This window comes from Nelumbo lutea, chromosome 3, assembly GCF_056320005.1.
Source record: "Nelumbo lutea isolate HS-2025 chromosome 3, American lotus-T2T, whole genome shotgun sequence".
Taxonomy (NCBI): domain Eukaryota; kingdom Viridiplantae; phylum Streptophyta; class Magnoliopsida; order Proteales; family Nelumbonaceae; genus Nelumbo; species Nelumbo lutea.
In genome coordinates, this window is record NC_142686.1 from 41,900,280 (window position 1) to 41,928,081 (window position 27,802).

General features: G+C 39.7%; 2 protein-coding genes and 1 pseudogene across 2 annotated transcripts; 2 read left to right on the forward strand and 1 right to left on the reverse strand.

Moving 5' to 3' along the window:
• Positions 1–3,495: 3,495 nt before the first annotated feature.
• Positions 3,496–6,959, forward strand: LOC148864496 (dynamin-related protein 4C-like; annotated as a pseudogene).
• Positions 6,960–7,044: 85 nt separating this feature from the next.
• On the forward strand, positions 7,045–18,809 carry LOC148864497 (alpha/beta-Hydrolases superfamily protein). Its single transcript, XM_088977003.1, has 6 exons — positions 7,045–7,382; positions 7,499–7,560; positions 7,814–7,949; positions 8,052–8,124; positions 17,002–17,067; positions 18,432–18,809. The coding sequence occupies exons 1-6, from the start codon at positions 7,243–7,245 to the stop codon at positions 18,645–18,647; spliced, it is 693 nt and encodes a 230-aa protein (XP_088833129.1). The 5' UTR covers positions 7,045–7,242; the 3' UTR covers positions 18,648–18,809.
• Positions 18,810–24,663: 5,854 nt separating this feature from the next.
• LOC148864498 (uncharacterized) lies at positions 24,664–26,610 on the reverse strand. Its single transcript, XM_088981017.1, has 2 exons — positions 26,063–26,610; positions 24,664–25,149 (listed from the first exon to the last, which is right to left on the reverse strand). The coding sequence occupies exons 1-2, from the start codon at positions 26,540–26,542 to the stop codon at positions 24,907–24,909; spliced, it is 723 nt and encodes a 240-aa protein (XP_088837143.1). The 5' UTR covers positions 26,543–26,610; the 3' UTR covers positions 24,664–24,906.
• Positions 26,611–27,802: the final 1,192 nt, after the last annotated feature.

Genomic DNA, 27,802 nt, shown 5'->3' on the forward strand with positions numbered 1-27,802 from the left:
ATTCAAGATGGGTTTATTTTCTGAAAAACAAAACATTTATTTGGGCTTATTTTCCAAATGCAAATAAGTGCTTTTGGCAGTGTTTGACATCGATAGTGCCACATCGGTGCCACGTCAGAAAAAATAGTGCTTTAGAAAACAAAAAACGACCTCTTATTTGGCATTGTTTTTCCCAAAAAAAAATGTTGCTCCAGACCATGCCTTAGAAATTGAGAAAGTGTGGTCTAAAGAAACGCCAAATTCAATGCTTTCTCAGAAAAATAACCTGTTGCTACCAGCGGTGCAATGATGTGGTATTAATGTGACATCATCTTGGGCATTGGATAATGTAGACCAATGCTGAAAACGGTTGTACAACATTGATGCCAAACAAAACCACCCAGAAAACAGCCTATGTGACATCATCGGTGCCAAAAAAAGAGTTGCTTTCTGAGAAAACGGTGCAACATACCCTCATGCATAGAAAATAAATTTCTTAGAAAACATCTCTAAAACAACAACATCACCTACTATATGTTTGCCTAAAATAAGCACTCCCAAATGGGCGCTATTTTATAAATGGTAGAAAGTAGGGAAAGTAGGGGTGTGTGCAGCTTGGGTGTGCCTAACCTGGGCCTGAATTGACCTAGCCCAAAGTTTTATATGGGTTGGGCTTAAATTTTCGATCTTTTGGTTGGACTCTAGACCAAGTTTTAGGCTTTTTATTTTTGGGGCTGGTCCCAAGCCTAGCCCTTAAGTAACTTGAACCTGCTCCGACCTTGTCTCAACTTGAGCCCAATCCGACTATACACATTCATACATACATGCATATATAGATGTATGTATGCATGCAAATATGTATAAGTATATGTATGCATGTATATGTACTTATATACTAGCGGGGTCCGTGTGGTGCATGAGATGGGACACCCCTCCTTGTCCATCACTCCCGTAAGTCAAGACACTCTACTCCATCCCCACCTTAGCCTCAATGGTGAGGCGTGTTCGGGGCGAGGCACCCATTCCCCATCAGGGTTGGGGAATCCCAAAAGTTTCCCCACCTTGAGGCAACCACCTAAAAAAACTAATTTATGGATATTTTACAAATAAGATTATGGGAATTTTGGGGTATTTTATGAATTAGATTATGACAAATTAGGGGTGTTTTATAAATGAAATTATGGGATCCTAGGATTATAAGAATATGAAGAAAACTTAGAGATATTTTAAAAATCAATATTAAATCTATGAATATTTTACTAATTTACTATCAGGTTCAGGGAATTACATGTAAACCCCATCCTTATTTGGGGCAAAAATATTTTCCTTGTCTCCACCCTGTTCTCGTTTAATATTCAAGAAAACTTGCCCCATTTGGGGTGGGGCAGGTAGAGCTTCAGTTTTATAGGGAAAATTTCCATCCCTACAATTCTAATAATTTTCTATAACTAATTAACTAATAAAAATTAAATAACAATAAATTATAATATTTTATGATAATTTCCAAAAAATTATTAAAATTTCTATCGATTAGTAGTAATGCATAGTTAATTAATTATTTACAATAACAATAAATTAATGTAAATTATTTACTTTTTAAGCCAACATTATTTATTATTAATCAAAGTAAATGTAATTATAGTAAATTAATGTAATTATGGTAAATTACATTGTTTTTAATTAAAAGTAAACCATTTGTTGTTAATTAATGTAAACAAAGTAGGATCGAAGTCAACCAAGTGGTCTAGATCGGTGTGGATAGACTTAATAAATTTTCTAAATTATTTAATAATTATTTATTGAAATAATAATAATGGATTGTTATTTGAATAATTATGAAACAATTTATGATAGATTAATTTCCTAATTTAATTTTCCAAAAAAATTTAATTATTATTTAGTTGAATAATAACAATGGATTATTATTTAAATAGTTTTGGAGAATATTTTTTTCATAGATTAATTACTTATTTAGAAAATAATTATGGATTATTAGTTAAAGAGTTTTCCTAAATAATTTGATAATTGTTAACTATAATTATTGATTTTATAGAAATTAGTAAATTACACTAATTAGTAATATCTTTTATCAATAAATTATTATTGTAAAGATTTAATGAAAAACTATTAAATTACAATGATTAATGTAAATTTTTCTAAACGTTGAAATTATGGGCATTTATTAATAACAAAAAATGATTAAATAATGATTTATTTATTAATTTTTGGTAGAATATTAATTTTTTTAATGTTTGTTAAATAATTTATTATTTATGAAAAAAATATTTCATAATTTTTGGTAGAATATTTTCCAGAAAATTTTAATAATTTCATAACTAACGGACTTTTTAACAATTGATTATCATTTAGGAATAGATTATTTAACAATTATGGAAGATGACATGAATATATGGGAAACATTGAATTCCCTTTATTCCCCTCTTTAATTTTCTTGAAATCATGTTTATATATATATATATATATATATATATATATATATATTGTTTGATTTAGAAACCCAAATCTTAATAAATTATGGCCTCATTTTTTATGGGGAAGTGGATAAAACATATATTAAGCTAATTAAGGAGAGAAGTTAATTTGTTATAGAAAGTGAGATACATGAGTTGTGGGGAGAGAGAGAGAACCCAATGGGATGGGAATGGAATGAAGAGAGAGGATAGTGTTGAGATGGCAAATGGAATACAAGGTTGGGGTAATGGAGCAAGGAGAAGCAAGGTGACGTGGATCATTTTGCTATATATATAAATAGATGTACATATGTATAAATGTATAGATACATGTATAATTTTAGAATGCATTCATTGATCAACCCAAAATAAGCTTGACCCAACCTAACAACATCAAATTATAATGTGGGCAAAGCTTGGATTGGGAAGAGTAGGCCTGACCTCAAGCTTAGACTTTAGGCCAAAATCTTAATATTGGGCTTTGATTGACCATAAATCTAGCCCAGCTCACCATACTTGCACCCATAGTAGAAAGTAGAAACATTTATGGATCTGGCCTAATACATTAAAACACCTCTTGCATAAAGATTTTTCAAAAAAAAAAAAAAAAAGAAAAAAAAAAGTTGAATGTCCTATTTTTTCTTCCTTCCATATTTACATTCCTAATTTTTCTTCCTTCCATATTTACATGTGTTGACCCTTTTTTGGACGAAAATTATTAATTGATCATACTCTTGAGTATAAAAATGAAAAGGGTTTCTTAAACAATTGACTAATACCTCCTCTACCGTTAATTTTTAGTCACACTCGGTCATATGACATCACGTGACCAATACTTTTTTCAAAAATTCCAAAAATACCCTCTCTCTCTCTCTCTCTCTCTCAAATTGAGAGCCCTTCGCACATGTTCTTATATCCACTTCCACACTGCAAGCTTCCTTCAGACGGTAAAGCTACGCAGCTCGTAGTAAGCGTCCCTTCCTATATCCACTTACAATCTCAGCAATTCTGAGGAGAATGCAAGCAGCTTCGGTTGCTGTCTTAAATGTCTGTGCCTTCGTATAAAATGTTTATTAGATTGAGGAAAACATACAAAAACAGGATTGCTAAGGCACGTGGGGCTGTTGTTGTGAACAGACCAGATGAACTGCAAGAGTTTGATATTGGTAGTGGGGCTACACTTTTTGAGGTCAGGAAGTTTGGGGATGAATTCTTTGCACTCATTGTTGATTGGAAAGATCCAAAAGCTTGTACTGTTCTTTTAAGAGGTGCTAGTAAGGACCTGAATGAAGTTGCATTGAAAGAAACCTGCACAATGCAATGTCTGTAGAAAGAAATATAACCGAGAACCCAAAACTTGTTCCTGGTGGGGGTGCTACAGAGCTAACTGTATCAGCAACATTGAAGCAGGAGAGTTCGTCTATTGAAGGCATTGAAAAGTGGCGGACGCCTGAGCAACGTCGATCTTCAGTTGTAACAGCTCAAATCACAAGAAATGAAGTTTAACTACAACGAAAAAATATTTATCTACCCAGATTATATTTATATGAAATACATGAAACGGAAGGTCAAGTTGTGCAGTGCTCTTACTTGGATTGGCCGTGGGATTTTCTGGAAAGCCAATCACATCAGGGAGAGTTGTTCTTTCAGATGGATCTTTCTTCCATGCCGTCAAGGTCAAGGAGTTCCCTATGGGCCGAGTGAAATATCTATTTCTCTTCTATCTCGAGTCTTTCTGCTTGGATTCTTCCATGGAAGGGATTTCTGCAAATAACTCAGTTACATTATCTACGGCCTCGTTGTTTCCTATGGGTCTCAGAAGGTCTGTCAATCCTCTCATATTCAGTGATGCAATTTGTTCTCAGTTACAACAGCTGCAGCGATGATTCTGTTGATGTTGTTGAACCACGGAGGTTTGAATGTTTCATTTTGAAAGTTTGAAGGAGAATAATGGGTAAAATGGTCTTTTTATCTTTATGTTAATGGGCTTTAATGGTAAGAGGACTTAGTCAATTGTCAAAAAATTTAGGAGTACTCTAAGACAATATCTAAACAGTAAGGGTAAAATTAGTTAATTAACTAACATAAGAATAGTTTAAAAAATTTGCTAATAAGGATCAGGAGATTGTTGTTCTACCATAGCAAAGAGGTCATTTGTTTTTTTTTGGGTAAATTACAAAGACCCCCTGTACTATGGGGTTTGTGACAAAGACCCCCCCTGTACTATGACCGTGGGACAAAGATCCCCTTCCGTTGTCCTTTCGTCCAAAAAGACTATTATAATATTTTTTAATCCCATACTACCCGTGAAGATGGGAATTGAAAATACCCCAACATCTGGATTGAACTCATTTAATCCTGACTACAACCACAACGATTGCTTGCTTCAAACTTCAGAGTTGAGAGTTCATACATCAACACCGCAAGATTGTACCAACTAGTACTTGAAAGCCGTTTTGGCGGGAATCCTTGTGTTTCGACTGCCAAAGGTGATATAAGCCGGAGATCCAAGTACCCACCTTCCACCTGAGCTTTCCATTAATCTTGATTTTGATCAAGACGGCACACGGATATAGTTTCTATAAACTGCAAAACTACTTGCATCCAAGAGAAAATGGCTAGGTTCGGTCTCAAGGAAGAAGACAATGAGCTTACCCACAATGCCGTCCCTCTCTACTCCACGTATAGTGACCAGATTTGGCCCCTCCTTGACATTGTCGACCAGCTGCACCACCTCAAGGTGACAAAGGAAGGCATTGAGCTCCTCACCATTGTCATCTTCGGAGACCAATCCTCCGGCAAGTCTAGTGTTCTCGAGTCCCACACCGGCATCAGCCTCCCTCGGGGCATAGGCATCTGCACTCGAGTTCCTCTCGTAATGTACTTGCAGCACCACTCTACAACCAACCCATAACTCTACTTGGATTACCATGACAAGAAGGTCGACACCGATGAAACCCATGTCACAGAAGCCATTGTAGATGCCACCAACGAGATCGCCGGCAACAACAAGAGCATTTCCCGTGGTCAAAAAGAAGGGCGTCCCTAACCTCACCATGGTTGATTTGCCCGAGATAACTAGGGTCCTTGTTCTTGGCCAACCCCAGGACACCTACGAGCAGATTTCCTATATCATAATGGAGTACATAATGCCCAAGGGTTGCATCATTCTGAAAGTCTTATCGACTACTATTGATTTACCGACCTACAAATCGATTAGAATGTCTCAGCGCATTGATACCACCGATGAGAGGACGCTGGCGGTGGTTACCAATTGTGATAAAGCTCCTGAAGATCTGCTCGAGAAGGTCACTTTCTGACGATGTGAACATTGGGCTTGGCTACATCTGTGTGAGGAATTGCATCAAGGACGAGTCCTACGAGGAGGCCAGGGTTGAGGAGGTGAGATTTTCTGATGAGTGGTGATTTGGCCCGACCTAGCAAGTAAAGGACACGTGGACACGACCTGCTAGAAGGATGACAGCTCAGCAAGGGGAGCGTTGTCAGCAGTTCGGGAGCCCGGGTGTTCGAGCACCTTGGCAGCAAAGCCACTTCGGCACCCGAGTACCGAAGTGACATGTAATCAATTCCAAAAGCTTCTCAGCGGACTCCAAATCTCCTAGGATCACGCTGCGTAATGGCATGCCTTATCCTCACCCCGCTCGGATCGGATGATAACGATAGACTTCATTGACTGGTACATTACTTTCCTTCTAAAGCGGAAACGGATCTCATCTACGCGGATTGAGGATCTTGGAGTCATTTGGTGAGACCCATGGTAGCTCAACTATATAAGGGCATCAACCCCCCCCCCCAAGGACCCAAGTACGCGCGATTTAGTGCATTCTAGCTCTCCTTGTTCTTAAAACTCTTAGCTCGCATATACTATTACTGACTTAAGCATCGGAGGAACATCGTCGAATTGGCCACCCCGAGTTCTTTGATACCTCCCTTTCTTTACAGTTCTAGCAACCTACTTAACGACAGGCATCCGATCTGCCCTACAACTAAGAGCATCCAGATCACGCACCGTTGGTTTCTGTCAAATCCCTTTCTCTCACAGATCAAATCCATCGTGGTCATCCCTGTTTTGGCTAGGAGACTAATGCAAATCCAAGCTTCTAGTCTCGCAAGATGCTTTCAAGACATCGTGAAGAGCATCAACGATAAGCTCAACTTGAACGTTTCTGAGCTCAACAAATTGCCTTAGCATCTATCCTCCTCAGCGGAACCCATGACTGCTTTCATGCGGATTCTTGGGTCTATAAAGGAATCCCTCAAGAAAATCCTCTTGGAGATGGATTTTTGTCTCACGTTCATAATACAAAAGGGTCTTTGTAACAAAATAAAGTACAGGGGACTCCATAGTACGGAGGTTCTTTATAATTTACCATTTTTTTTTACAAGTAAAGAGGTCATTTGGTTGGGTAAAGTATAGTAATACTATGACATGTTCAACTCTATTTTTTACATTTTTATAATTGTTTTTCTTTAATTTTTATACATTAATGATTTCACAGTTACAGCTTCATCTATTTATCTTGGATGGTTGAACCGTTAAACCATTAAATATGATAAAATCATACGACTGCAGGTGATTTTATAATTTTATATACATTTAATTTAAATTGAAAAAGGATCGAAAGATTCCTGTGTAATGACTCATGGGTAACCGAGCTCTCATGTTTATCTCATTGACGCGCGAAACCTCACTCTGTTGTTTTTTCTAGGTTGCTGCCTTGCTGGTTGTAGTCTTGTAGAGAGTGAGGGCTGAAGCATCTCTTGTTGTACCATGGCTTCTCGTCCTTCGAAGCGTCTTCGTAAGAATCAGAGTGAAGACGATTCACCTGATGCTTCTCTCGATAAGAGCTTGCCTCTTGTGGTCTTCGCCCATGGCGCTGGAGCTCCTTCTACTTCAGATTGGATGATAAGGTTCATCCTCCCACTTTCTTTCGTTCTCTGTCACCAAATGGATTTCTAATTAGTTGGGCATTGGTTCACACTTCAATATTGAAATTTCGAACTAAGAAAGAGCGGCATTTATGCAGATGGAAGAACATGCTAGGCAAGACATTGCATGCTGTTGAAGTAGTTACTTTTGACTATCCTTGTGAGTTGCCACCAAAGAACATGTTTCTTTTAGTATCTATTCGTAAGCTAGCTTAAGCTGTTTTAGTCAATCTTAGGCTTGTCTGTCAAAGACCTTGAATTTGGAACCCTAGCTCAAGTTTATACTTTATAGTGACCATTGTTAATACCGCCATTTGAAGTTCCTTTCTCCCCATTGCAATGTTTATGCTTATAGATCAAAGGTCTTACTTATTGCGGAAATTTCTGGCTTTCTATTATGAAACTTGTCGCAGACATCTCTGGCGGGAAACGGAAGGCACCTCCCAAGGCAGAGAAGTTAGTTGAGTATCATTTGGATGTTGTCAAAAAGGCTGTTGCAAAATACCCCGGCCATCCACTAATTTTGGCAGGGAAATCTATGGGTTCAAGGTATTGGTCACTTTGTTGTCTATCTTGCTACCACTGAAAGGATCTTCTATGCTCATTTTGCTTTCAATGCATTATTTGGTATGCGTTCTGTTTTTTCTGCAGAGTCAGCTGCATGGTAGCTTGTAGTGAAGAAATCGATGCTTCAGCAATAGTTTGTTTGGGCTATCCGTTGAAGGTTTGCAGTTAACCATATACCTAATTTCCTCATCTGATTTTTCATCTTTTCTGTTTGAGCTATTTTATATTATAGTACATACATGCATTGTCAAGTATCCATATGTGGTGGAAAGAAAAACTTCTCATTATATGGTTAAGGCTTCTGGAATGAGATTGGTGTAACAGTTGGGGGGAGGGGTGAAAACACAACTCTGGTCTCTGAAATAATGATAATCTGGTTGAATAACTTGGTTTTTTCTTGGAACGTTAATTCGGTTAAACCTGAAGTATTTGCGTTGTAATGGACCGTGGACAACAAGATAGGCATATAATGTGCAGTCTACAATGGCCCCACCCACTCGTATTGTGCCTCCTATTTCTGTATATTTAGATTTACGTTGCTATGCAGAGCAGAATGGCAGAACAGGGTGATTCTTGTAGTTGACCTCATATACTTGGGGCAAAGTTTAGTTAATTTTATTTATTTATATATTTTTTGCTTCATGGGGTTGCACAACTGCGAGAGGGGGGTAGCCTGTCCCCCAAATCCATAATCCCCAACCCTGCCTGGATGCAAACTGGCAATGGGATTTGATCCCAAGTCTGTTACAACTAGCCACCATCTGACTATCAGTTGGTAAGGCTCAGTTGACTTGTTGTTGAATTAGATCTATGCATTTTCTGTCATGTGAATGTAAGAGTACTGCTCCATACCGCACAGTGAAAAGGTGTGCTTGAGTTTTTTTTTTTTTTTTTTTAACAGTAGGATGGCAAATTGATTTTCAACACATCTTCTACTGACTTGAAACCATGTAATAGTAATACACAATTCTTACCTAGAACTTAATTTTAGAATATATGTCCATTAAGGTACAAGTGCTATTTGCATTATTATGGGTAAAGATGTCTGAATTCTGAAACCATTGATTAATTCTTTAGTTCTTGGCTTCTTGCTTTACATGTAATTGTAAAATGAAAAAAGTGTTATAGATATTGTTTTAAGCTTAAGAAAACCACCGGTATTGTAAATCAAATAGCACATCTTTAAATGAAGAGAAACCTACTTGATTGCACAGCCGTTTTCTCAGCACATAAATTGGCCTTTTAGAGGTAGTTGCTTTTATGAAAAGATCAACTTCACTTTACAACTTTCTAGTTGTGTTCTGTGATATTATTTGTGTTGATTGTGGACCAGTAGATCCTCCTTTAACCCCTAGGCCATACTTCTCCAGTGTCTAAGTCTAAGCATATCTGAAGCTTTTCTAGGAGTCTTCTGCTCCAGCGCAACAAGACCCAAGAAGAAGTGCCAGAGCTTCATGATTTCTTGGCAATGAAGGAGGTGGTTGATGAATTCCTCATCTGGCCATTGCTAAGGCAATGATGCAAACATAAGGGAGATGTCTGATCACTTGACCATCTTTTTTTGAGCGATATTACATGCATTTAATTTTCCATAATAAGCCTCCAAGATAAAAATTGATACTCTAGGTGTCATGGTACCATAACTTTCATAGATTTCTTTCTGGAAAGTCATTAGCTTCTAGGTGGGAGATTGTAGAAAAAAAGATTCAGTGGTAAAGATGCCAGGCAGAGTTAGGGATCAAATGTGCCTACCAGAGGCTAAAGGTGACCTGTAAACCCTATGAGAAAAGAGAGCTGATTTTCTATCTCTCTATAGGCCTTATGAGGTCTATGAAAACTGAGATTTCAAGAGAAGATATCTGCAGGTAGGAATGGAGACCTTGGTCGTTGGGGCAAAATAAACAGTAAATTTTGGTGAATGCTATGTTTAGTGGTTGCTTTCCTCATCTCAGATCATGCCAGAATTTGATATGTTTCTCATTGCCTAAGCCATATCTGATGAGAAGGATGAAAGAATTGCAAACTTTGAAAATTTCTTTCATTGGTAAGACAGAGAAGTGGTGCAGGTTGTGGTTGCTGTTATATCTGTTAATGCTCATTCTTTACTTCTGTAACCATAGCCCAAAAATATTGATGTTCCACTCAGAACCTCTAAAGTCATGTCCTGAGCAAAACAGCATTCTAGTGTGAGATTTGGCCCAACCCAAAACCCCGTTCCTTTTTTGGTTTTCTTATCTCCTTCCAGCTGACTAGGTATTCTTTGCACCCTCCACCCCAAAGAAAGTTCTGTTGAATCTATTCACCACAGTCCCTAACTTTGGCTGAGATATGGAACACTTATAGGAATTAGGAAATAAATAGGAAGTTTAGGCAATGTACCTTGATGATAGTAAACTGTAAACCTGCCCCCTTTAGATATGCGGTTGTACTTCCAAGTGGGCAATATATTCTTACACGTTTCAATAACTGTGTAACGGAAATAGATAGGAAGGTTAGACAATATAGCCTTGATGGAAGTCTATCCTCAGTAGATATGCAATTGTGTGTTGAGGGCCCACGAATAGGATCTTGTCACGGGTCGGTCCACGGGGTAAACCTCCTGTTTTTCCTTGTTCCTCCTTGCTCTTGATGAACCTATTTTGGCGCCTTGGTGATTTGTTCAAGAGATCACCAACTCTCCTAACTCACTTCTGGACTGAACATTCAATGCCTTCATTCAATAATGGTGTCTCCTTAAATAGGAGATTACAAGAGTCCTAATCCTAGGGAGACTCCTTGCTGAATAGGGAGACCTCCTGCTCTATCTTGATAAGATAAGACTGTTAGGATAAGATAAGTCTCTCTTAATCCTAATCTGATAAGATAAGATAATCTAATCTACTAATAAGATAAGAACATGTAGGATAGTCTAATCTAATATGATAAGGCTGTTGCTGCCGAACTGGGTAGGATGAGAACATTGGATCACTGTTGCTGCCGGCGGCGATGATACTTCTTCCCGAGGAACGCGTCCATATCATTACTCCCCTCCTGGACTAAGAGCTTGCCTTCAAGCTGGAACTCGGTCAAGGGGATCCAGGTGGCTTCGGCCGAGGGTAGGCTGCCCCATTCCACCAAAACTTCAAGAATACCTCGATTGATACGAGAGTGGATGAGAGCCCTAGGCTGGGGAACAAGTTTGCCTTCTTTCAAGGGTGGCAGGGAGGGAACTTGGTCTGGGGGAACGCCCGTAAATGGTTTTAGCAAGGAGACGTGAAAAACATCTTGAATCCGGCTGTTCTCTGGTAATGCCAGTTGGTATGCCACAGTGCCAATCCGCCGCAAAACCATGAAGGGGCCATAGAACTTAGGGGCCAGTTTAGGGCCAGCCTTTTGCGCAGGGAACGTTGCCGGTAGGGTTGGAGTTTCAACCAAACAAATTGTTTTGGTTCGAATGACAATTCCCTATGGTGCTTGTCATAGGTGAGCTTCATGTGGAGCTGGGCCTGCTGTAAGCGAAGGTGTACGTCGGCTAGGAGGGTGTCTCATTCCTATAAGGAGCGATCAATTTCCTCCAATCGAGTAGAACATGGTTCATAGGATAACGAGCGAGGAGGGTCCCGGCCATAAACGACGCAAAAAGGGGTCATGCCGAGGGAAGAATGGTAGGCAGTGTTGTAACTGTACTCGGCCCAAGGAAGCCAATCTACCCACCATCGCAGCTGATCCCCCACGAAGCAACGAAGATACATCTCGATCGTGCGGTTTACCACCTCCGTTTGTCTGTCGGTCTGTGGATGATATGCTGAGGATAAGGCCAGGGTGGTGCCATGTAGCCGAAATAACTCCTTCCAAAAGGCACTAGTGAAAACTGGGTCCCTATCGTTGATGATGGATTTCGGTAACCCATGTAAGCAGAAAATATGCGTAAAGAAGGCGAGGGCAACCGAAGTGGCCTTGTACGGGTGTGATAGAGGAATGAAGTGGGCATATTTAGAGAAGTGATCTACCACCATGAACATGACTGATTTGCTGCCTACCTTGGGTAGCCATTCGATGAAGTCCTTGGAGATGTCGGCCCAGATCTGTGTTGGAATTGAAAGGGGCTGAAGGAGGCCTGCTAGGTGCAGGTTTTCCCATTTATGCTGTTGACACGTGGAGCAATTTTGGACAAAATCCCGAACAGAAGTCTTCCTACCCTACCAATGAAAATCAGTCTGGACGCGGTGCAGTGTTTTCTGAATGCTCTCATGGGTGGAGTTATGGATGCCGGAGACGATGGTAGGAATCAATGGGGAGTCTGGTGGAAGATGTACCCAGCCTTTATATAGTACCAATCCGTCATGAAGGGACCAATTGGAGTTGGCGGCGCCGGACTGAATCTTTCGTACAAGGAGTGACCATTCCGGAGATTGTGGCGTTGCCTTCTTGATGTCGTCTAACAGAGAGATCCGGGGTTGGGAAATTCCACACAGAAACATCGCATCTTCATCGCACCTAGACAAAGCATCAACTGCGCGATTTGAGGATCCCACCTTGTATTTCACTCGGAAATTGAACCCGAGCAGTTTGCTAACCCAGTGCTACTGAGGGGAAGTGGTGAGTCGTTGCTCCAACAAGTACTTGAGGTTGTAGTGATAGGTTTTGACGACGAACGACCGCCCCCACAAATATGGCCTCTGGTGCTAGATGGCGCTAGCTAGGCCGATTAGTTCGCGCTCATAGGCTGGAAGTTTCAAATGTCGGTCGGCCAGCTTGCGGCTGAAGAAGGCAATCGGGTGCCCTTGCTGTTGTAATACGGCCCCGATACCCACTCCAAAGGCATCACACTTGACAGTAAATTCGAGTGTGAAGTTTGGTAATTGTAGAACTGGGGTGGACAGGGCATCTCTTAATGTCAAAAAAGCTACATTGGCTGTGTTGTACCACTGGAAGGAATTTTTCTTTAACAGGTTGGTTAACGGAGCAGCCAGTAGTCCATAATTCTACACAAATTTGCGATAGTAACCTGTTAACCCTAGGAACCCGCGTAAGGCCTTGGCGGATTGTGGCTTGGGCCATTCCTTGATAGCTTGAATTTTGGAACTGTCAACCGTCACACCTTGCCCGTGGATGACGTGACCTAGATAAAGAACCTGTCGCTCCCCGAAGGAGCACTTGGACTGTTTTAGGAAGAGTTTGTGTTGGCGCAGGAGTTCGAAAACGGTTCGTAGATGGTGCACATGTTCCACCCATGATTTGCTGTAAACGAGGATGTCATCAAGGAATACTAAAACAAGGGCTGAAGTACCTCGTTCATCAATGACTGGAATGTGGACAGGGCGTTGGTGAGACCGGATGGAATGACTAAAAATTCAAAGCGACCGTGGTGGGTTCGAAAGGCAATCTTCTTCACGTCTCCGGGAGCCATTCGGACCTGGAAATACCCAGACCTGAGGTCCAACTTGGAGAAGTACTGAGCACCATGCAACTCGTCCAACAGTTCGTCCACAATGGAAATAGAAACTTATCCTTGACCGTCTGGCCATTAAACTCTTTGTAGTCAACGCAGAACCTCCAAGTTCCATCCTGTTTCGCCACCAACAGAACTGGCAAAGAGAAGGGGGAGTGGCTATTGCGTATGATCCCTTATTTCAGCATCTTGGCACATTGTTTTTCTATTTCGTCCTTTTGTAGGTGAGGGTAGCGATAAGGCCGGACAATGACTGGTTCTGAACCCGCCACCAGAGGGATTCGATGATCGCATGCTTGGGGAGGAGGGAGTCCTTTAGGTTCCTGGAATACGTTTGAAAATTTGGCGAGGAGTCTTTCCATGGCTGTCGTGTGTGCTGTTTCTGTTTGAAGCGCATGAACTTGTGGTGTCTTCTCCTTTACCCTGCAACCGTGCCAAGAGACTTGCTTCCCATTCAAGTGGAATGTCATTGTTAGTGCGCTAAAGTCCCATAAAATTGGACCTAGGGTGATCAACCATTTGACCCCAAGAACAATATCGAACCCATCCAAGGAAAGTACGAATAAATCAGTAGAGAATAGTTCAGAGTCGACCTTTATCTGGACGTCCTTACAGATTCCCAGACTGTGAACCCTTTCACCATTTGCGACGGCTACCTGTAATCGTGACCAGAGTTCCATTGGTAGTTTTAACTGAAGGGCGGCATGCTCACTTATGAAGTTGTGTGTGCTCCCTGAATCGGCGAGTATGCGCACCGGATTACCTGCTATCTGAGCCTGTAACTGCATGGTCTGAGATGTTTTTATTCCGGTGATCACATGGAGAGAAATCTCTGGCTCGAATACGACGAGTTCTTTGTCCTCCTCTTGCTCATCCACTAGGAGGCAAAAAAGCCTCTTGCACCTATGTCCCGCCAAGTAGAGGTCGTCGCAGTTGAAACATTGGCCCCTTGCTCGGCGTTCTACCATCTCGGCCCTGGTCAAACGCTTAATGGGTGGAGCTACCATGTTGCTTCCTGCACTTGTTGCCGATCTAGAGGTGTTGTTTGTGTGAGATCTCAGTTCCCGGCTGGTTGCAGAAGAAGGGGTCGCTGTCGCTGATTTCTGGGTTGCCCATGAAGTCGGCGGACATCCCATATTGTAGGTCCTACGGCTGAGTTGCAGCTTGCGCTCGAAAGCGCGGACTAAGTTCATGGCTATAACCAGGTTTGGAGGATTTTGCATCTCCACGTCCACCCGTAGGGGTTCTACTAACCTTGCTGTGAACATGTCTGCCTGTTGGTCCGGTCGCACTGAAAACGTCCTCGCAAGGAGGGTCTGGAACTGGCGTTGGTATTCTGCCACCGTGCCGGTTTGTTTAAGGTTAATCGGCTCGCCTAAGGGATTGCTTGTCAGTGGGGGCCCAAACCTAAGAAGGCAGTAGGACTTGAATTGGGGCCAACTGAGCCCGAGTTCTTCCTATTCTAATCGATAGAACCAAAGTTGTTCTTCTTCTGTTAAGTGAAAGGCGGCTAGGCTTACCTTATCCCGGCCGTCTGTCTGCTGATTTTGGAAAAACTGCTCGCATCGGTACAGCCAGCCCAAGGGGTCTCCCATTCCGTTGTACAACGAGAATTCTAACCTGTTGTACTTGGGGATGACTGCGGCCCCCTGGTTGACGAACTGCTGTTCGCCGGAAGACTCCGGCTGATCTGGTCGGCGGCCGCTAGTGGCTGTCACCCTTTCTGTGTTCTTCTCCTTGCTAGCAAGGAATAACTCCATCAGACGTCGAAGCTCCCTGACTTCGTCCTTGATCTCACGTACTTCGGAGCTGGTCTCCACGAGCTGGTGCTCGAGATCATGGACCCTGGACGGCAGCTACTCCAGATCACCCATGACGCCTTGCTCTGATACCAAATTGTTGAGGGCCCGCAAATAGGATCTCGTCACGGGTTGGTCCACGGGGAAAACCTCCTGTTTTCCCTTGTTCCTCCCTGCTCTTGATGAACCTATTTTGGCGCCTTGGTGATTTGTTCAAGAGATCACCAACTCTCCTAACTCACTTCTGGACTGAATATTCGATGCCTTCATTCAATAATGGTGTCTCCTTAAATAGGAGATTACAAGAGTCCTGATCCTAGGGAGACTCCTTGCTGAATAGGGAGATCTCCTGCTCTATCTTGATAAGATAAGACTGATAGGATAAGATAAGTCTCTCTTAATCCTAATCTGATAAGATAAGATAATCTAATCTACTAATAGGATAAGAACACGTAGGATAGTCTAATCTAATCTGATAAGGCTGTTGCTGCCGAAATGGGTAGGATGAGAACATTGGACCACTGTTGCTGCTGGCGGCGATGATACTTCTTCCCGAGGAACACATCCATATCATTGTGCTTTACCAGCCATTTCTCCACTCTGCACCCCAAGATATTTCTAAATCCTTCCAGTAGTTATTTGGAACATGCTTACTCATTAATCTGCTTCACTGCTTCAAATCACTTTATGATTCTTTTGATGTTTCTGAGATTGCCTTTTTTTAGAATCAAGGACTTGCACCATATCTTTTCTTTTCTTTTTTTTTTTTTTGAAAAAAAGGTTAACTTTATTTGAAATAAAAAAGAGGTACATGAGGAGATGTACACAACAATTAAGCACTCAGAAAGTTACATAGGCAGAAAACTATCACTAAAAAGGTAATCCCTGTGAGCGCCAGATTTAGCTAGACTGTCAGCTTCAGAATTTAGCTCCCTCGGGATCCAGACTACATGAGCATTAAGAGAAGAGAGGATGTCTCTCGCTTCAGCCAGCGCTTCAGCCAGGTAGTGAGCTAAGGCCGAAGGCCCACTGTCAGGATTAGAAAGCCAATTAATGGTGTTGACTGAATCTCCTTTAATGGTAAGGTTTAGTAAGCCCATGTCTTTTGCAATCCTGATGCCGGTTAGAGCTGCCATGACTTCGGCCTTTGCTGAGGAGGCTATTCCAATCGGCCCACTAAAAGCCCAGTTGATAATGCCATTTTTATTTCGAATTACCCCTCCAATACCCGCTGCACCATATCTTCATCAACTGCAAATGAATAATGTGTGGTTATGAGCAATCTAATCACTAAGTCATCCCCTAAAGTCCATATTGGGTGTTGGTCCTATTAGTCTGGCAAGAGATGCCATGTTTCTGGAGTATCATGGTTGTTGCTTAAGTTCTACTCTATATCCCTGCCATGAAATACATTTTTTTACTAAATAATTGCTATTTTATTATTTATTCAAATTCTTATGTAATTTAAGCCTTTCTTGGCACTTCTTAGAAGTATACTTTGGATTTAATTATAAATTATTGATACAGGCTGGCCTATGTACCCATCAACCTGAATTTCCAAATGATAGCATTGTTATGAAATGAAATCAGCTGATGTAGTGACCATAGTTGTTTGGTCAATCATTTTGTTTCTAAAAAAATCAATAAAAATATTAACTGCAATTAGCAAAGTTTTTCATGAAAGGGAAATTACATCAATGCAGTTCTAGGGTGGAGACTTGGATTATCACCCATTATCAACAAGCTGTGTTCCTTGATACTGGTAGGATGCTCATACTTACGTAGGAGTTTTATTTTGTACCAGGGTATGAATGGAGCTGTCCGAGATGAGACATTGTTGCTACTCAAGATTCCTGTGATCTTTGTACAGGTAAAAGGAAGTCAACTCAACTCTACTAAGTTGTAATCCCAATTATTTGGGGTTGACTAGGTAAAGAAAGCCCATCCTCATAATTCTCTCCTTTTTAGGTATATGATTGGTACATGCTGTCATTACAGTTTGACAAGAGATCTTTTTAGTGCAAATGCATAGAACAGCTGAACAGTGCCTACCATCTCCTGGGTTTAGCATGTCTCTTGCCAAAATACCCCATTCCCAGATAGTTCCACTTGTAGCAACCTTCCTTGTAAGGGAGGTCTCAACTTCAAGCCCCTAAAAGTAGAGTGCTTCAGCTGGTTGAGTAGTTTGTCATGCATTTGGGTGCCTCTTTCCAACTGATGGTATAGCTGTTTCATAATGAGTAATCAAAATCTTTATTGATATAATCATTCATAAAAAAATCTTATTGATATAAATGAGTGTGTCATGATGTACAAGAAAGGCCAAGCAGATATAAGCGTTACAGTATACTGCACTGTACACCCAAAAGGAAGGACATATGGACTAAACCTCTGTGCCTCAACCTCTTTAAACTCATTGAGAATAAGGGCAAGCCCATTAAGTCTCACGCAGTTGCTAAAAAAGGGTTTTCCTATGTTTATTTTAATGGAAAACTTATGATGCCACATACACCAGAACTCTAGGCTGATAAAAAAGATTCTGCATCTGTGAGACTGTAACACATGGTCGGTATGTTGCTCTGTATTGGATGCTTATATGTGGTAGCTGAATCTTGGAGTCATTTTAGGCTCTAACCATTTAACCCTACATGTTGTACCTTGGCCCTGCAGGTAGATGCCAAAAGGTTAGGTCCATATCTGGTCCACCACTCCAAAACCCTGGCTTGCCAAGAACATTTCTGGGCAATGGCCCTATCTTGTATCTATTTATAAAAAAAAAAGCCCTATCTTGTATCCTGCATGTGTACCTTATGTCTGTGGCCCTGTATATTAGATGGTTATACCTTTATGTATGTGTTTTTTTGGTAAAACTAGGAGGAGCTACACAAGATGGGGGGCTGGGGGTAGCTTGGATGGTTATACATGTGTTAGCCATTAGTTGATTCTTGGAATCTTGCATGTGTCTCTGGGTTATTGGTAGCCTGTTCTCACAATTTAATGAGTGGCCTCAGATGTCCAATTTAGTGCTACTGCAATACTTTAACAAAATTGTTGTCTTTACCGATGATGGGGCATTAGATTTATTCAATGTTACCATGCTGCAATTTTTTTTCCCGCTGAAATGGCACTGCAATTGAATGCTCATTCTATGTTCTTTCCCCTTCTCCATTTATTTTTGTTTTCCATTTTTCATAGTCTTCTGTGCCTACTTACACAAATATTTGTTCGATGAAGGGTAGCAAAGATGGACTCTGTCCACTAGGTAATCTGTCTGCAGTTTGCAAGAAGATGAAATCCATCAATAAATTGCATGTGATTGATGGTGGAGATCACTCCTTCAAGATTGGAAAAAAACACCTACAATCAAATGGATCAACCCAAGATGAAGCTGAGGATAAGGCAGTCAAGGCAATTGCAGAGTTTGTTGGTGAAACACTGAAGAGTAAGTGATGTCCTGTAACTCCTGTCCTTCTGAGACATGCATCTTTTTTGTATCACTCAAGACTTTTTGATATTTTTATATCACTTTGGTAGCCTATGTAAATATTTCCTTATGTTGGAATAACGTTGGATATTCATGGGTAGTTTATTAAAGATTGTATCGATGTATTCTATTGTGGTACTGCTGAAGAAATTGGACATGACCTGAACTTAACAGCCATATAGGAATCAAAGAACTGTTGTCCAGTGACCTGAACTCCAGTCCTATTTAGTAAATCAAATACTCCATTGTATTGGATAAGGATTTTTTCACATGAGGGTAATTTTGTAAAATAAGATCGAGGTTAGTACATCAAGTCTGTTATATTTAGTAATTAAAATTTCGGAGAAGTACGGATTTGTCCAATGCAGATTTCTGATTTCCACTGCAGAGCTTTAAACACCAATGCCCGTCTGTGAATTGGCATTAATCCCGAGCTGGCACTTACCCCCACAGTACTTCGAGCCTACAACTTCTGACCCTGGGCTGAACAGTCATTCTATAAACCACAACAAAAAAACAAACTTCCAGGACTGAACAACACAGATCAAAAGGAAACAAAAGCACGCCAACAAAGCAAACAAAGGAAAAAAACGTAAATTAACGATCCCTGTTGGCTGTTGCTTCCCAAGCCTATCCTTTGTGGCAATATCATTAAAACTTCCGCTAACCATCTAGGAACCTGACAAAACAGTTTTCCTTGTTCCAAGAAGCCCCTAAGAGCCGTAAAATAAGTTGCCATATTTCAAGCCTCTTAACAAAATTAAAATTTATATTAATTTCTTTCGCCAATCGTAAACTGTCCTGAACTGCATTTGGCATTCCTAATTTTAAGGATTTATCTCCTTTTTGAGGTTAAAATTCCCTTATGAACACTGGGTTTTTTTCTACAAAAAGGAGTCTTTAAAATAAGGAATGCCAAATGCAGCCTAAATTATATAGACTTTTGATGAGTTTGAAAAACTGATTACCAATAGGGCTGTAAATGGATCTGGTTTGGATTGGATCCAGTAAAATCTGAATTTGATATGATTATTAAAAATTTGCATTTGAATTGGATTGGATTTGGATTTAATCTTATTGAACTTTAATTTTTAAAATACAAAAGAAAAGAAAAAATTAATTACTTTTCAACTTTTGTATATAATAAGTTAATATAAATATAACATTAAATTTATTATATATAAAAAATCATATAAAATATAATATATACAAATATATTTTTATATTTTAAATATATATATTAAAATTAATAAATATTATAATATAATCAGATTTTGATTTTAATTGGACCAAATGGAGTCAAATCCAATCCAATTATTAATCAGATACAAATTACAAAATCTGAATGTGAACTGATTATATAAATTCATCATTCGAATCCAAGATAATCAAATGTGATATCAGATCGGTTTGCGGAGTTTCATAGGCATACCTACTATCAGTCACTCCCCACGATTTCCTTGTTAATACTCAACTTCTTAACCAAGACAATACCTTTTGCTGTCATCACTTAAGATTGTCGGAGCAAATTAGTTGGACATGAGCCAGACCTAACAGCTAAACATGAATCTTGACTATCTCTCACCACAACTGTGAATGCAGCAGTTGTTAAACAGTGTATGCCCTTAACTCCAATCAGAATAATGTACATTATGACATTTAATGTAAATGAATAAAGTACATATTTGATTTATGTTATTATGTTGTATTTCTGTGTAATACCCTTAAACTAGACACATATGATACTCGTGTTAGTTTAGAATCTTCACAGTCGTTGGATAGATCTGAGGAGATTTATCCTACCAAGGTTGACATTGATGTACTGCTAAGTTGGTTGGGGTTGCTTGTCTCAGCTGCTAGGGAGAGACTTGAGGTGCATGCAGTGTGGGTTTTTCTTGAGACCCTGAACTGGACCAGAATTCTAGTATTGTCTTGAACCTTTAAGATTGATGGGCAAAATTGGAATGTTACACCTGACCCCTAGACTTGATTATAATACTGCACTAGGTGTTGGATTGGGCTGTCTTTGATATACCAATCGGTGAGATCCTTAGAGGGGGTCAAAACCTGGGTACGTTGGGACAATCTAAGAACTCATCTGAGTGGGTGATCATAGTGACATGATCAACCCATTTGTCGGACAATGATAATGATCAGGGATGCACTCTCTCTAATGGAAACCAAAGCTGCCGACAGCCGATTTCAATCGTTGAAATTTGTTTTGCAAAATATATATATATATTATGGTTTCAAAATGTTTGCAAAAAGTTTTAATTCCCGGGATCCATATGAGTAGAGAGTGCAACATTGTTCCTTGCAGCTGAGGGAGATGTCTTCTCTTGTCGGGCAGTGTTTGATCATTAGGGGTTGAGAGGTTAAGTGTAAGACCATTGAGGGTTAGTGAACAGACTCTCTTGTCAGGTAGCAGTTTTGAAGGTTACTGAGCACATGGGCTTAATGGGCCTAAAGCCCAATTCGAACTGGTATATTTAGATTAATTAAAGATGGGCGGATCTGGGATTTGAACCAGCAGATAGGATAAGGGATTATTCTTATCCACTCAGAGAGTCCAGATCCAAATACAGGTTTGGATTTGAAAACTCCTAATAAGATTAGGAGGGCTGATCTAATCTGCATATAAGATAAGGGCTTATCCTTATTTCTTAAAGAGAGTCCAGATTCAAATAATGATTTGAATTAGGAAACTCCTAATGGGATTAGGAGCTGATCTCTTTAAGGCTATAAAAGGAGGAGGAGGGCGAACACACAACAACTCAATCAGATCTCAGACCAGAAAGAGAGAAGACAACAACAGTAAGACTGCGCCATTTTCTGCTCTTGTGCCCTCCTCCTGCTATCGCCATTGCCAGTTCGTTCTCCACTATAGGAGTGATCAAGAAGGGTTCTTGATATCAGTTTTTTGTGAAAAATTGATATGAAGTCGTGTTCACATACCCTCCATCGAATTCTTGCTGAAGGATTCAGTTCTTGTGAAGAACCACCTGCTGATTCTGCTCCACCCTACGCTGTGTCATCTTCAGTGGGAGCAGTCTTTGGAGTTTTCCTTGGGTGTGAACACCTTCGTCGGGAGTTACTGCTATTTCGTATCAAGTATATCCCTCTCCTACCTTTTGGTTTCAGATTTGGTTCAGTTTAGGTTCAAGACTGATCATTGAAAATACAGATTTTCTAAAACATGGAATGCGATTCCCACATGGGAGAGAGATAAATTTTTGAAAATTTGCCCAACCTACCTGTAGGGTTCGGCCATCCATATGATGGATCTCTCATCCCTTCAGCAGTATTTGAGCCAACAAAACCATAGTCGATGTTAACCTTTATCCATTCCAGTGTGTATACCTGATGTTTGTTTCACTAGTTGGCAATGATCTTTGCAAATTTGACTTCAAAAAAGCATCTTACCTGAAAACATTTGAGAACAGAAAACTCTAGTTGCATTTGTCGCGTCTTTCCGCATAGTCTTTCGGCTGTTTACAAGTTGGGAAGACCAATTTTCATTCTATTTTCGTTTGGTGCATAAGAAGATTTAGCCGCCAAAAGATGGAACACCGAAAAGACATGAAAAGCCCATTTTGGGCTGATTTTGGGAAGCTCCAAATGAAACTTATTGCATCTTTCGCATTTTATTCTTGTGCGGAAAGACGCAATGAAAGACGTGCATTTGCCAAATGTGTTTTGGGCTATTTAGATTTTCATACAAAAGCTTAATGCGTCTTTTAACTATCAAACCTACTAAAAGATTTTCTCAAAAAAACGCACCAAACAGGCCCACTTTTCTGTATTTAGCTTTAACACGTATTTATACTTACAAATACAAACGGTTGCGGTGTAACAACCCAGCTAACCAATTCTTACAACTGGATTGCAAGTGGGCCAAGTGGTCCAAGATTCTGTTGGTTAAGCTGCACGTATGGCTAATCTTGCCCAAGACTCTAATCCTAACATCAGCTTACAAAGAATCAAAGCAGATTGGCATAAGTCTTTTTTCCCATTTTAAATCTTTTGGCAGATACTTAACCATGATTCAAAAGATCCGTTTTGAGACCTACTGAATTAACAAAGTATCAAACCATGCACACCTTGCATGGTCATCAAGTAATTCAAGACATGCATCAATTATCAATGAGTTGCGAAAAAATTACTGAATGGCTATTCTTTAGATATAGTTTTCCCTTAGCAGGTTGTAAAATTACCATTTATGCATGAAAAACGAAGGATAATAAATTAAATTGTTTTCACTCACATGACAGTTTATTTTGTTTTAAAAACAAAAATACAAAATTTTGCATATTGGTGAACATCCTCAATTAAAACAGTATGATACTTTGGCCAGTTTGATTCCTCGGTCGAGGAAAGGAGGTAATTAGACATTGAAGATTTGAATCTCATAAATTTTGGCCATGCATTCTTATGATCCTCTCTAATGATAAGACACCACCACCAAGGCAACAACAGCAACCACCATAACAATAATTTCATCTTCATTACCCCATGGTAAGCACCTTTTCATGGTAAATGCTATAGTTGTTAAGGTGTCTACCTGATTCTAAGGCCTTGCTCCTTTGTCAGTATTTAATGGGGGAGGGGGTAATTTGGTTAATCGGTAAATTAACCATAATCCCTATATTCATTTTTCGTTATAATGGGTTCCACGATAAGCGAAGGTATGGGAGAGTATCAGTTACCCTACCCTCCTGGAAGGTGGGTAAGCGACTTACCCGGATGTCGATAACACTCTCTCCCTTAGCCTCTTCTTTTACCCGAATAATCTATATCACATAAGAACATTGGAATTTCACTTATCCAGTCAAGTTTTATTTGAAAAACACTTGTCTAGATAAACGTACTTACACCTGAATAAGTGAAAACGAATGGAGCCTAGGTGACAATAGAGTGCCTAATTGCCTAGTTCATGTATAGGGCATATGCTAACTATTAGTGGCAAAAATTACCAACAAGTGAAACAACTTGAGAAAGTTATAATTTTATACAAAAAGAAATATATTAAAAAGAAATTATAGGAAAAAATTTAAAAACTCTTTGTTTTTTTGAGAAAAGGTAAAGTATAATTTCATAAAAAAAATACATGTAGAACAAAAAGATTATCATATACAAAAAAGGAACTATAATTTTCTCGTTTTTAGTAAGCCAAGAAAATATTCTCTTCAAGAATTTCTTGTATACTGTGTATATCGAACTACTTTTTTTTTTTGAATATCTTTGCATTTCTCCTCTGCCATACACCCCAAAAAACTGCTGCAGGGCATTATTCCATACCAGCTTCCCCCTCTTAGATAGGCCTTCAACTCTCCAGCTTTGTATAAGAAAACTCTCTTTTCCTTCTTAAAATTCTTTATTTTCAATGGTAAAATACTTAAACAAAGTATGAATAATATGAAGCAAGGTTTTTAAAACCGAATCGAACAATGAACCGCTCAGGGGCTCAATTCCTGGGTTGAACAGTCCAATTATTCGAACCAAACGGATGACCTGTTCTAACAAAAAAAATATAAAATGGCCAAAACCGTTGAATACTTTAAATGGTTCGAACCGATCAAGTGACCGTTTCCCAATTTTTCGGTCCAACCTTCCGGAATGGTTCGATTTTGAAAACTATGGTATAAACTTACATGCTAATTATGTCCATAGCAACAATAGTAAAGAGGTCTGCGTTGTATTTTGTATCGCCTGGGAGGGCACCTGGTCACCTGGATGGGCACTTTTTCTTCTTAATTATGCATGGTTTTTGGGCAAACCACCCAAACATGGGTGCCTTGATTTATGAAATTTTGTATTATTATTTATGAAATTTTGTAATTTTGTATTATTATTTATGAAAGATGTTTCTAATGCACGGTAGGATGTCTGGATGTGCCTGTTGACAGAAACAGATCCCAATTTGAATGCCTTGTTGCCTATGCGGCGTCTTGACAACAATAACAGTCCTATCTTGAGCTGGTTGGGGGATATTTTATAAATTATATAACCAAATTTCTGGTTGAAGGCCTTGATCTGTTCAGAATGGTCTATCATAAAATCCCAGATCTATACAACATGCCAGAACAGTTCAATTTCAATTACAGAGGTGGATTTCTGAAGGTGGTTCTTGCTTAAAAGAGTCCATTAGTCCAACAGAACAGAAGAATTCTATATCTTGTAAAGGAAATATGTTGAATTTGTAGGGATGTAGTTCTGTATTGAACTTCAAGACGGGCCATTTTGGACATCTCCGTATGAAGAGGGGACATCAGTATGCTTTGCCTTGCTCTGCATCCTCCTTTGCTCTTCTAATATGAGAGGGACCTGACCTGCTTTCTCTTGGTTGAGTTGTGCTTGTGATCCACCTAGCAGTTTCGCAAACCTCATTTTGTCAACTTGTTGCACCACTAACCCCCCAGTTAATAACAGTATGCTTCCAATTACACCCATCCATAGCCAATTCTTCCCCTGCACAAATAACACCAAACATAAAAGGCCACAATTGGAAACGATGCAAATAAGTGTGAATGCAAATATGTAGAGTGTAAAACAGTTCATATAAATTGCAAAATTAGGTTAGTTTTACAATGACAAATTTACATTCTTACTAAACAGACTTTTATCTGTAATGGGTGCAAACATATACTCCAATACAGCATATGCTTTTTTTTTTTATCAAAAGCCCACTTGAATGCAAATTTACTTCTTTTTTATTGATATATTTTTACATCTTATTATCAATGTAAATATGCACTGGTCTGTCATTTGTCAATGCATAAATGTAATATTATCAAACACAGGCAAAAGTAAACCAGAATGAAAATTTACCCAAAACCAGGATTTATACTCCATTTGCATCGTTTCCAAGCGCAGCCAAAGAAAATTTCATTCAGCCTATATCAGCTCCTGTGTGCCACTTGAGACTGGATTTGGTCCTCCACACACTGTGTTCACAGCCTTTTGCAGTTGGGCATTAGAAACATCTTCATATTTGTATATTTTTATTTGAGGAGATATTCCCAATGCACAGCGGCAAGGGCCTGTATGGATGGTGTTGTGAGGACCAAATCCGAATTCATTCCACTTCCTACCTATGCTCTGGTTTCCTAATGCAACAAATTAATGGTCACATCTGATTGATCTTTTCCATTTCAACCTTGATTATGCTTTTCTTTTAATCCACTACCACTTATGATTAATGGCCACTACTGAGATGGGATTCAGTCCTGGTGAATAAAAAGCATACAAGTACAGTGATATTCTCAATACACGGTTGCAAGAATGCAAATAGCTGTGAGGATGGCATGAACATGGTCTTATGAAGACTGAACCTGAGTTCCTTTTCAGTTTTCACTATATGTAATTCATCAAAGACACATACCTTATTCTTGCATTTTGTATCATCGTCACTCTCACTGCTGCTGCTACTGCTATAATCAGTATTATAGCCAGTATTATCATCGTCGTCATTTTTCTTCTTTTTCTTCTTTTCAGCTGCTGCTCTACCGCTATAATCAGTATTATCACCCTTCTCCTTTTTCTTCTTTTTCTTCTTCTCGTCCCCTTTTTTGTGCTTGGTGTTGGTTGGCTTAACTCCATGACTCTTGATGTCAGGCTTCTTCTGTACATCCTTCTTACCTGATTCTTTCACCTTGTTCTTGGATTCGATGATCGCCTTTCCCTCCTTGGAAGATTCCGAATTGTTAGATGTTTGGCTCTCGTGCTTATGTTCCGTTAAATCCTTCAGCATCTCCGTAGCCACCTCGGGTACAGTGTTACCGATTTCATGTTCGGTACATTGTGCATCTTGTCTACCTTCATCTGTTGGCTCCTGGCTCTGGATTGAAGGCTTTGAAGCCATGGCAACTTAGGGAAGATTCTGTTGAGCGCTATGTTTTGGGGGGAGGGGGGGGGTTCTAAGTTCTAGCTAATAAAGCATTTGTTCGACAATGTAATTATATTCTTTCCTTGCCTATAATTTGTGCTCTTGAGATGAGCCAAAATGTCAGAAATTCTGTTCTTCGAAAAGCAATATTATTCCTCTACTCTATCTTAATCGCCAATCCAAGAAAAATTCTTCCTTTAAATTCGAAGTCTTAATTGAATTGCTTCCCTCAGCACCCCATTTGCATAAAACCATGATTTTAGGCTCACTTTTCCATAGCATTTTTAAGCCACTCAACGTTATGTCGTAAGTTATCAATTTGCTATATATAGTGGAGCACGTCTCAAGCTTCATCTCCCCAAGCTGACTAAGATAATCTATGGGCCGGAGGTATGTTGATAAATGTGCTAATAGTAGAGGGTCTCTTAGTAAATTTATCACGCCCCAATCTCCGTGTATCAGATAAAGGCCGATACGTCCTGTGCTTTTTTTTTATGTTTTATTTTATTTTTTTTCAAAACCAGTTCCGATTACCTTCTAAAGCATGGGCTGACCTGATACAACCCCTGTAAGGTCGTATTAAAAAGCTCTCAATATGATATGTATTGATACTTTGAACATTGCCGTGTATAACTGAATATAGAATGTACAGTTTCATTGTGCCTCGACTCCATGGTCATTGATATTGGTGAGCAGCCACGAGGCTTTAGTTTCAACCTACCAGAATGTAACTCATGCTCCTCCAGAAATACATATCACAGTATTCAATTTGGGCCCGGACCTGCTACCCACGTGCTGTTCCCACATAAGTTGGGATCTCCTACTAATAAAACACGTTTCAACACCCAATCAACTTGATCTTACACCGCGCATTTTACTAAGTATTGGAATCCACCATAAAAATGAGACCTATCATGTATGAGATGTACGTGTCAAATGATGTTGGTAGCGTATTAGAAGTTGGAACATATTTTGTTGGCAGGTGATCTGGACTCTTCGCACATCTCTACCCACGAGACGTTACAATTGCGCATTGGGAATATCTACCTTGTCATTTATAGGGAGATATTCTCAATACACGGTGCTCCATGGTTTAGGATGTGGGAACAACTTGTGGGTAGCAGATCCCAAGTGACTCAACTCAGCTATATGTATGCATGCGTGAGGTCGGCCACTCTGAATCTCCTACCCGCAAACATTTCCCACACCCACAACACACTACTGCTGTATATTGGG

Bases quoted from the DNA above. Each gene is read 5' to 3' on its own strand.
- LOC148864497 (XM_088977003.1), top strand. From the start codon at position 7,243: ATGGCTTCTCGTCCTTCGAAGCGTCTTCGTAAGAATCAGAGTGAAGAC. The intron at 7,950-8,051 runs GTATTGGTCACT...TTTTTTCTGCAG, and splicing joins GGGAAATCTATGGGTTCAAG to AGTCAGCTGCATGGTAGCTT. The intron at 17,068-18,431 runs GTAAAAGGAAGT...TGTTCGATGAAG, and splicing joins TTCCTGTGATCTTTGTACAG to GGTAGCAAAGATGGACTCTG.
- LOC148864498 (XM_088981017.1), bottom strand. From the start codon at position 26,542: ATGGCTTCAAAGCCTTCAATCCAGAGCCAGGAGCCAACAGATGAAGGT. The intron at 25,150-26,062 runs GTATGTGTCTTT...TTATTTGTGCAG, and splicing joins ATACAAAATGCAAGAATAAG to GGGAAGAATTGGCTATGGAT.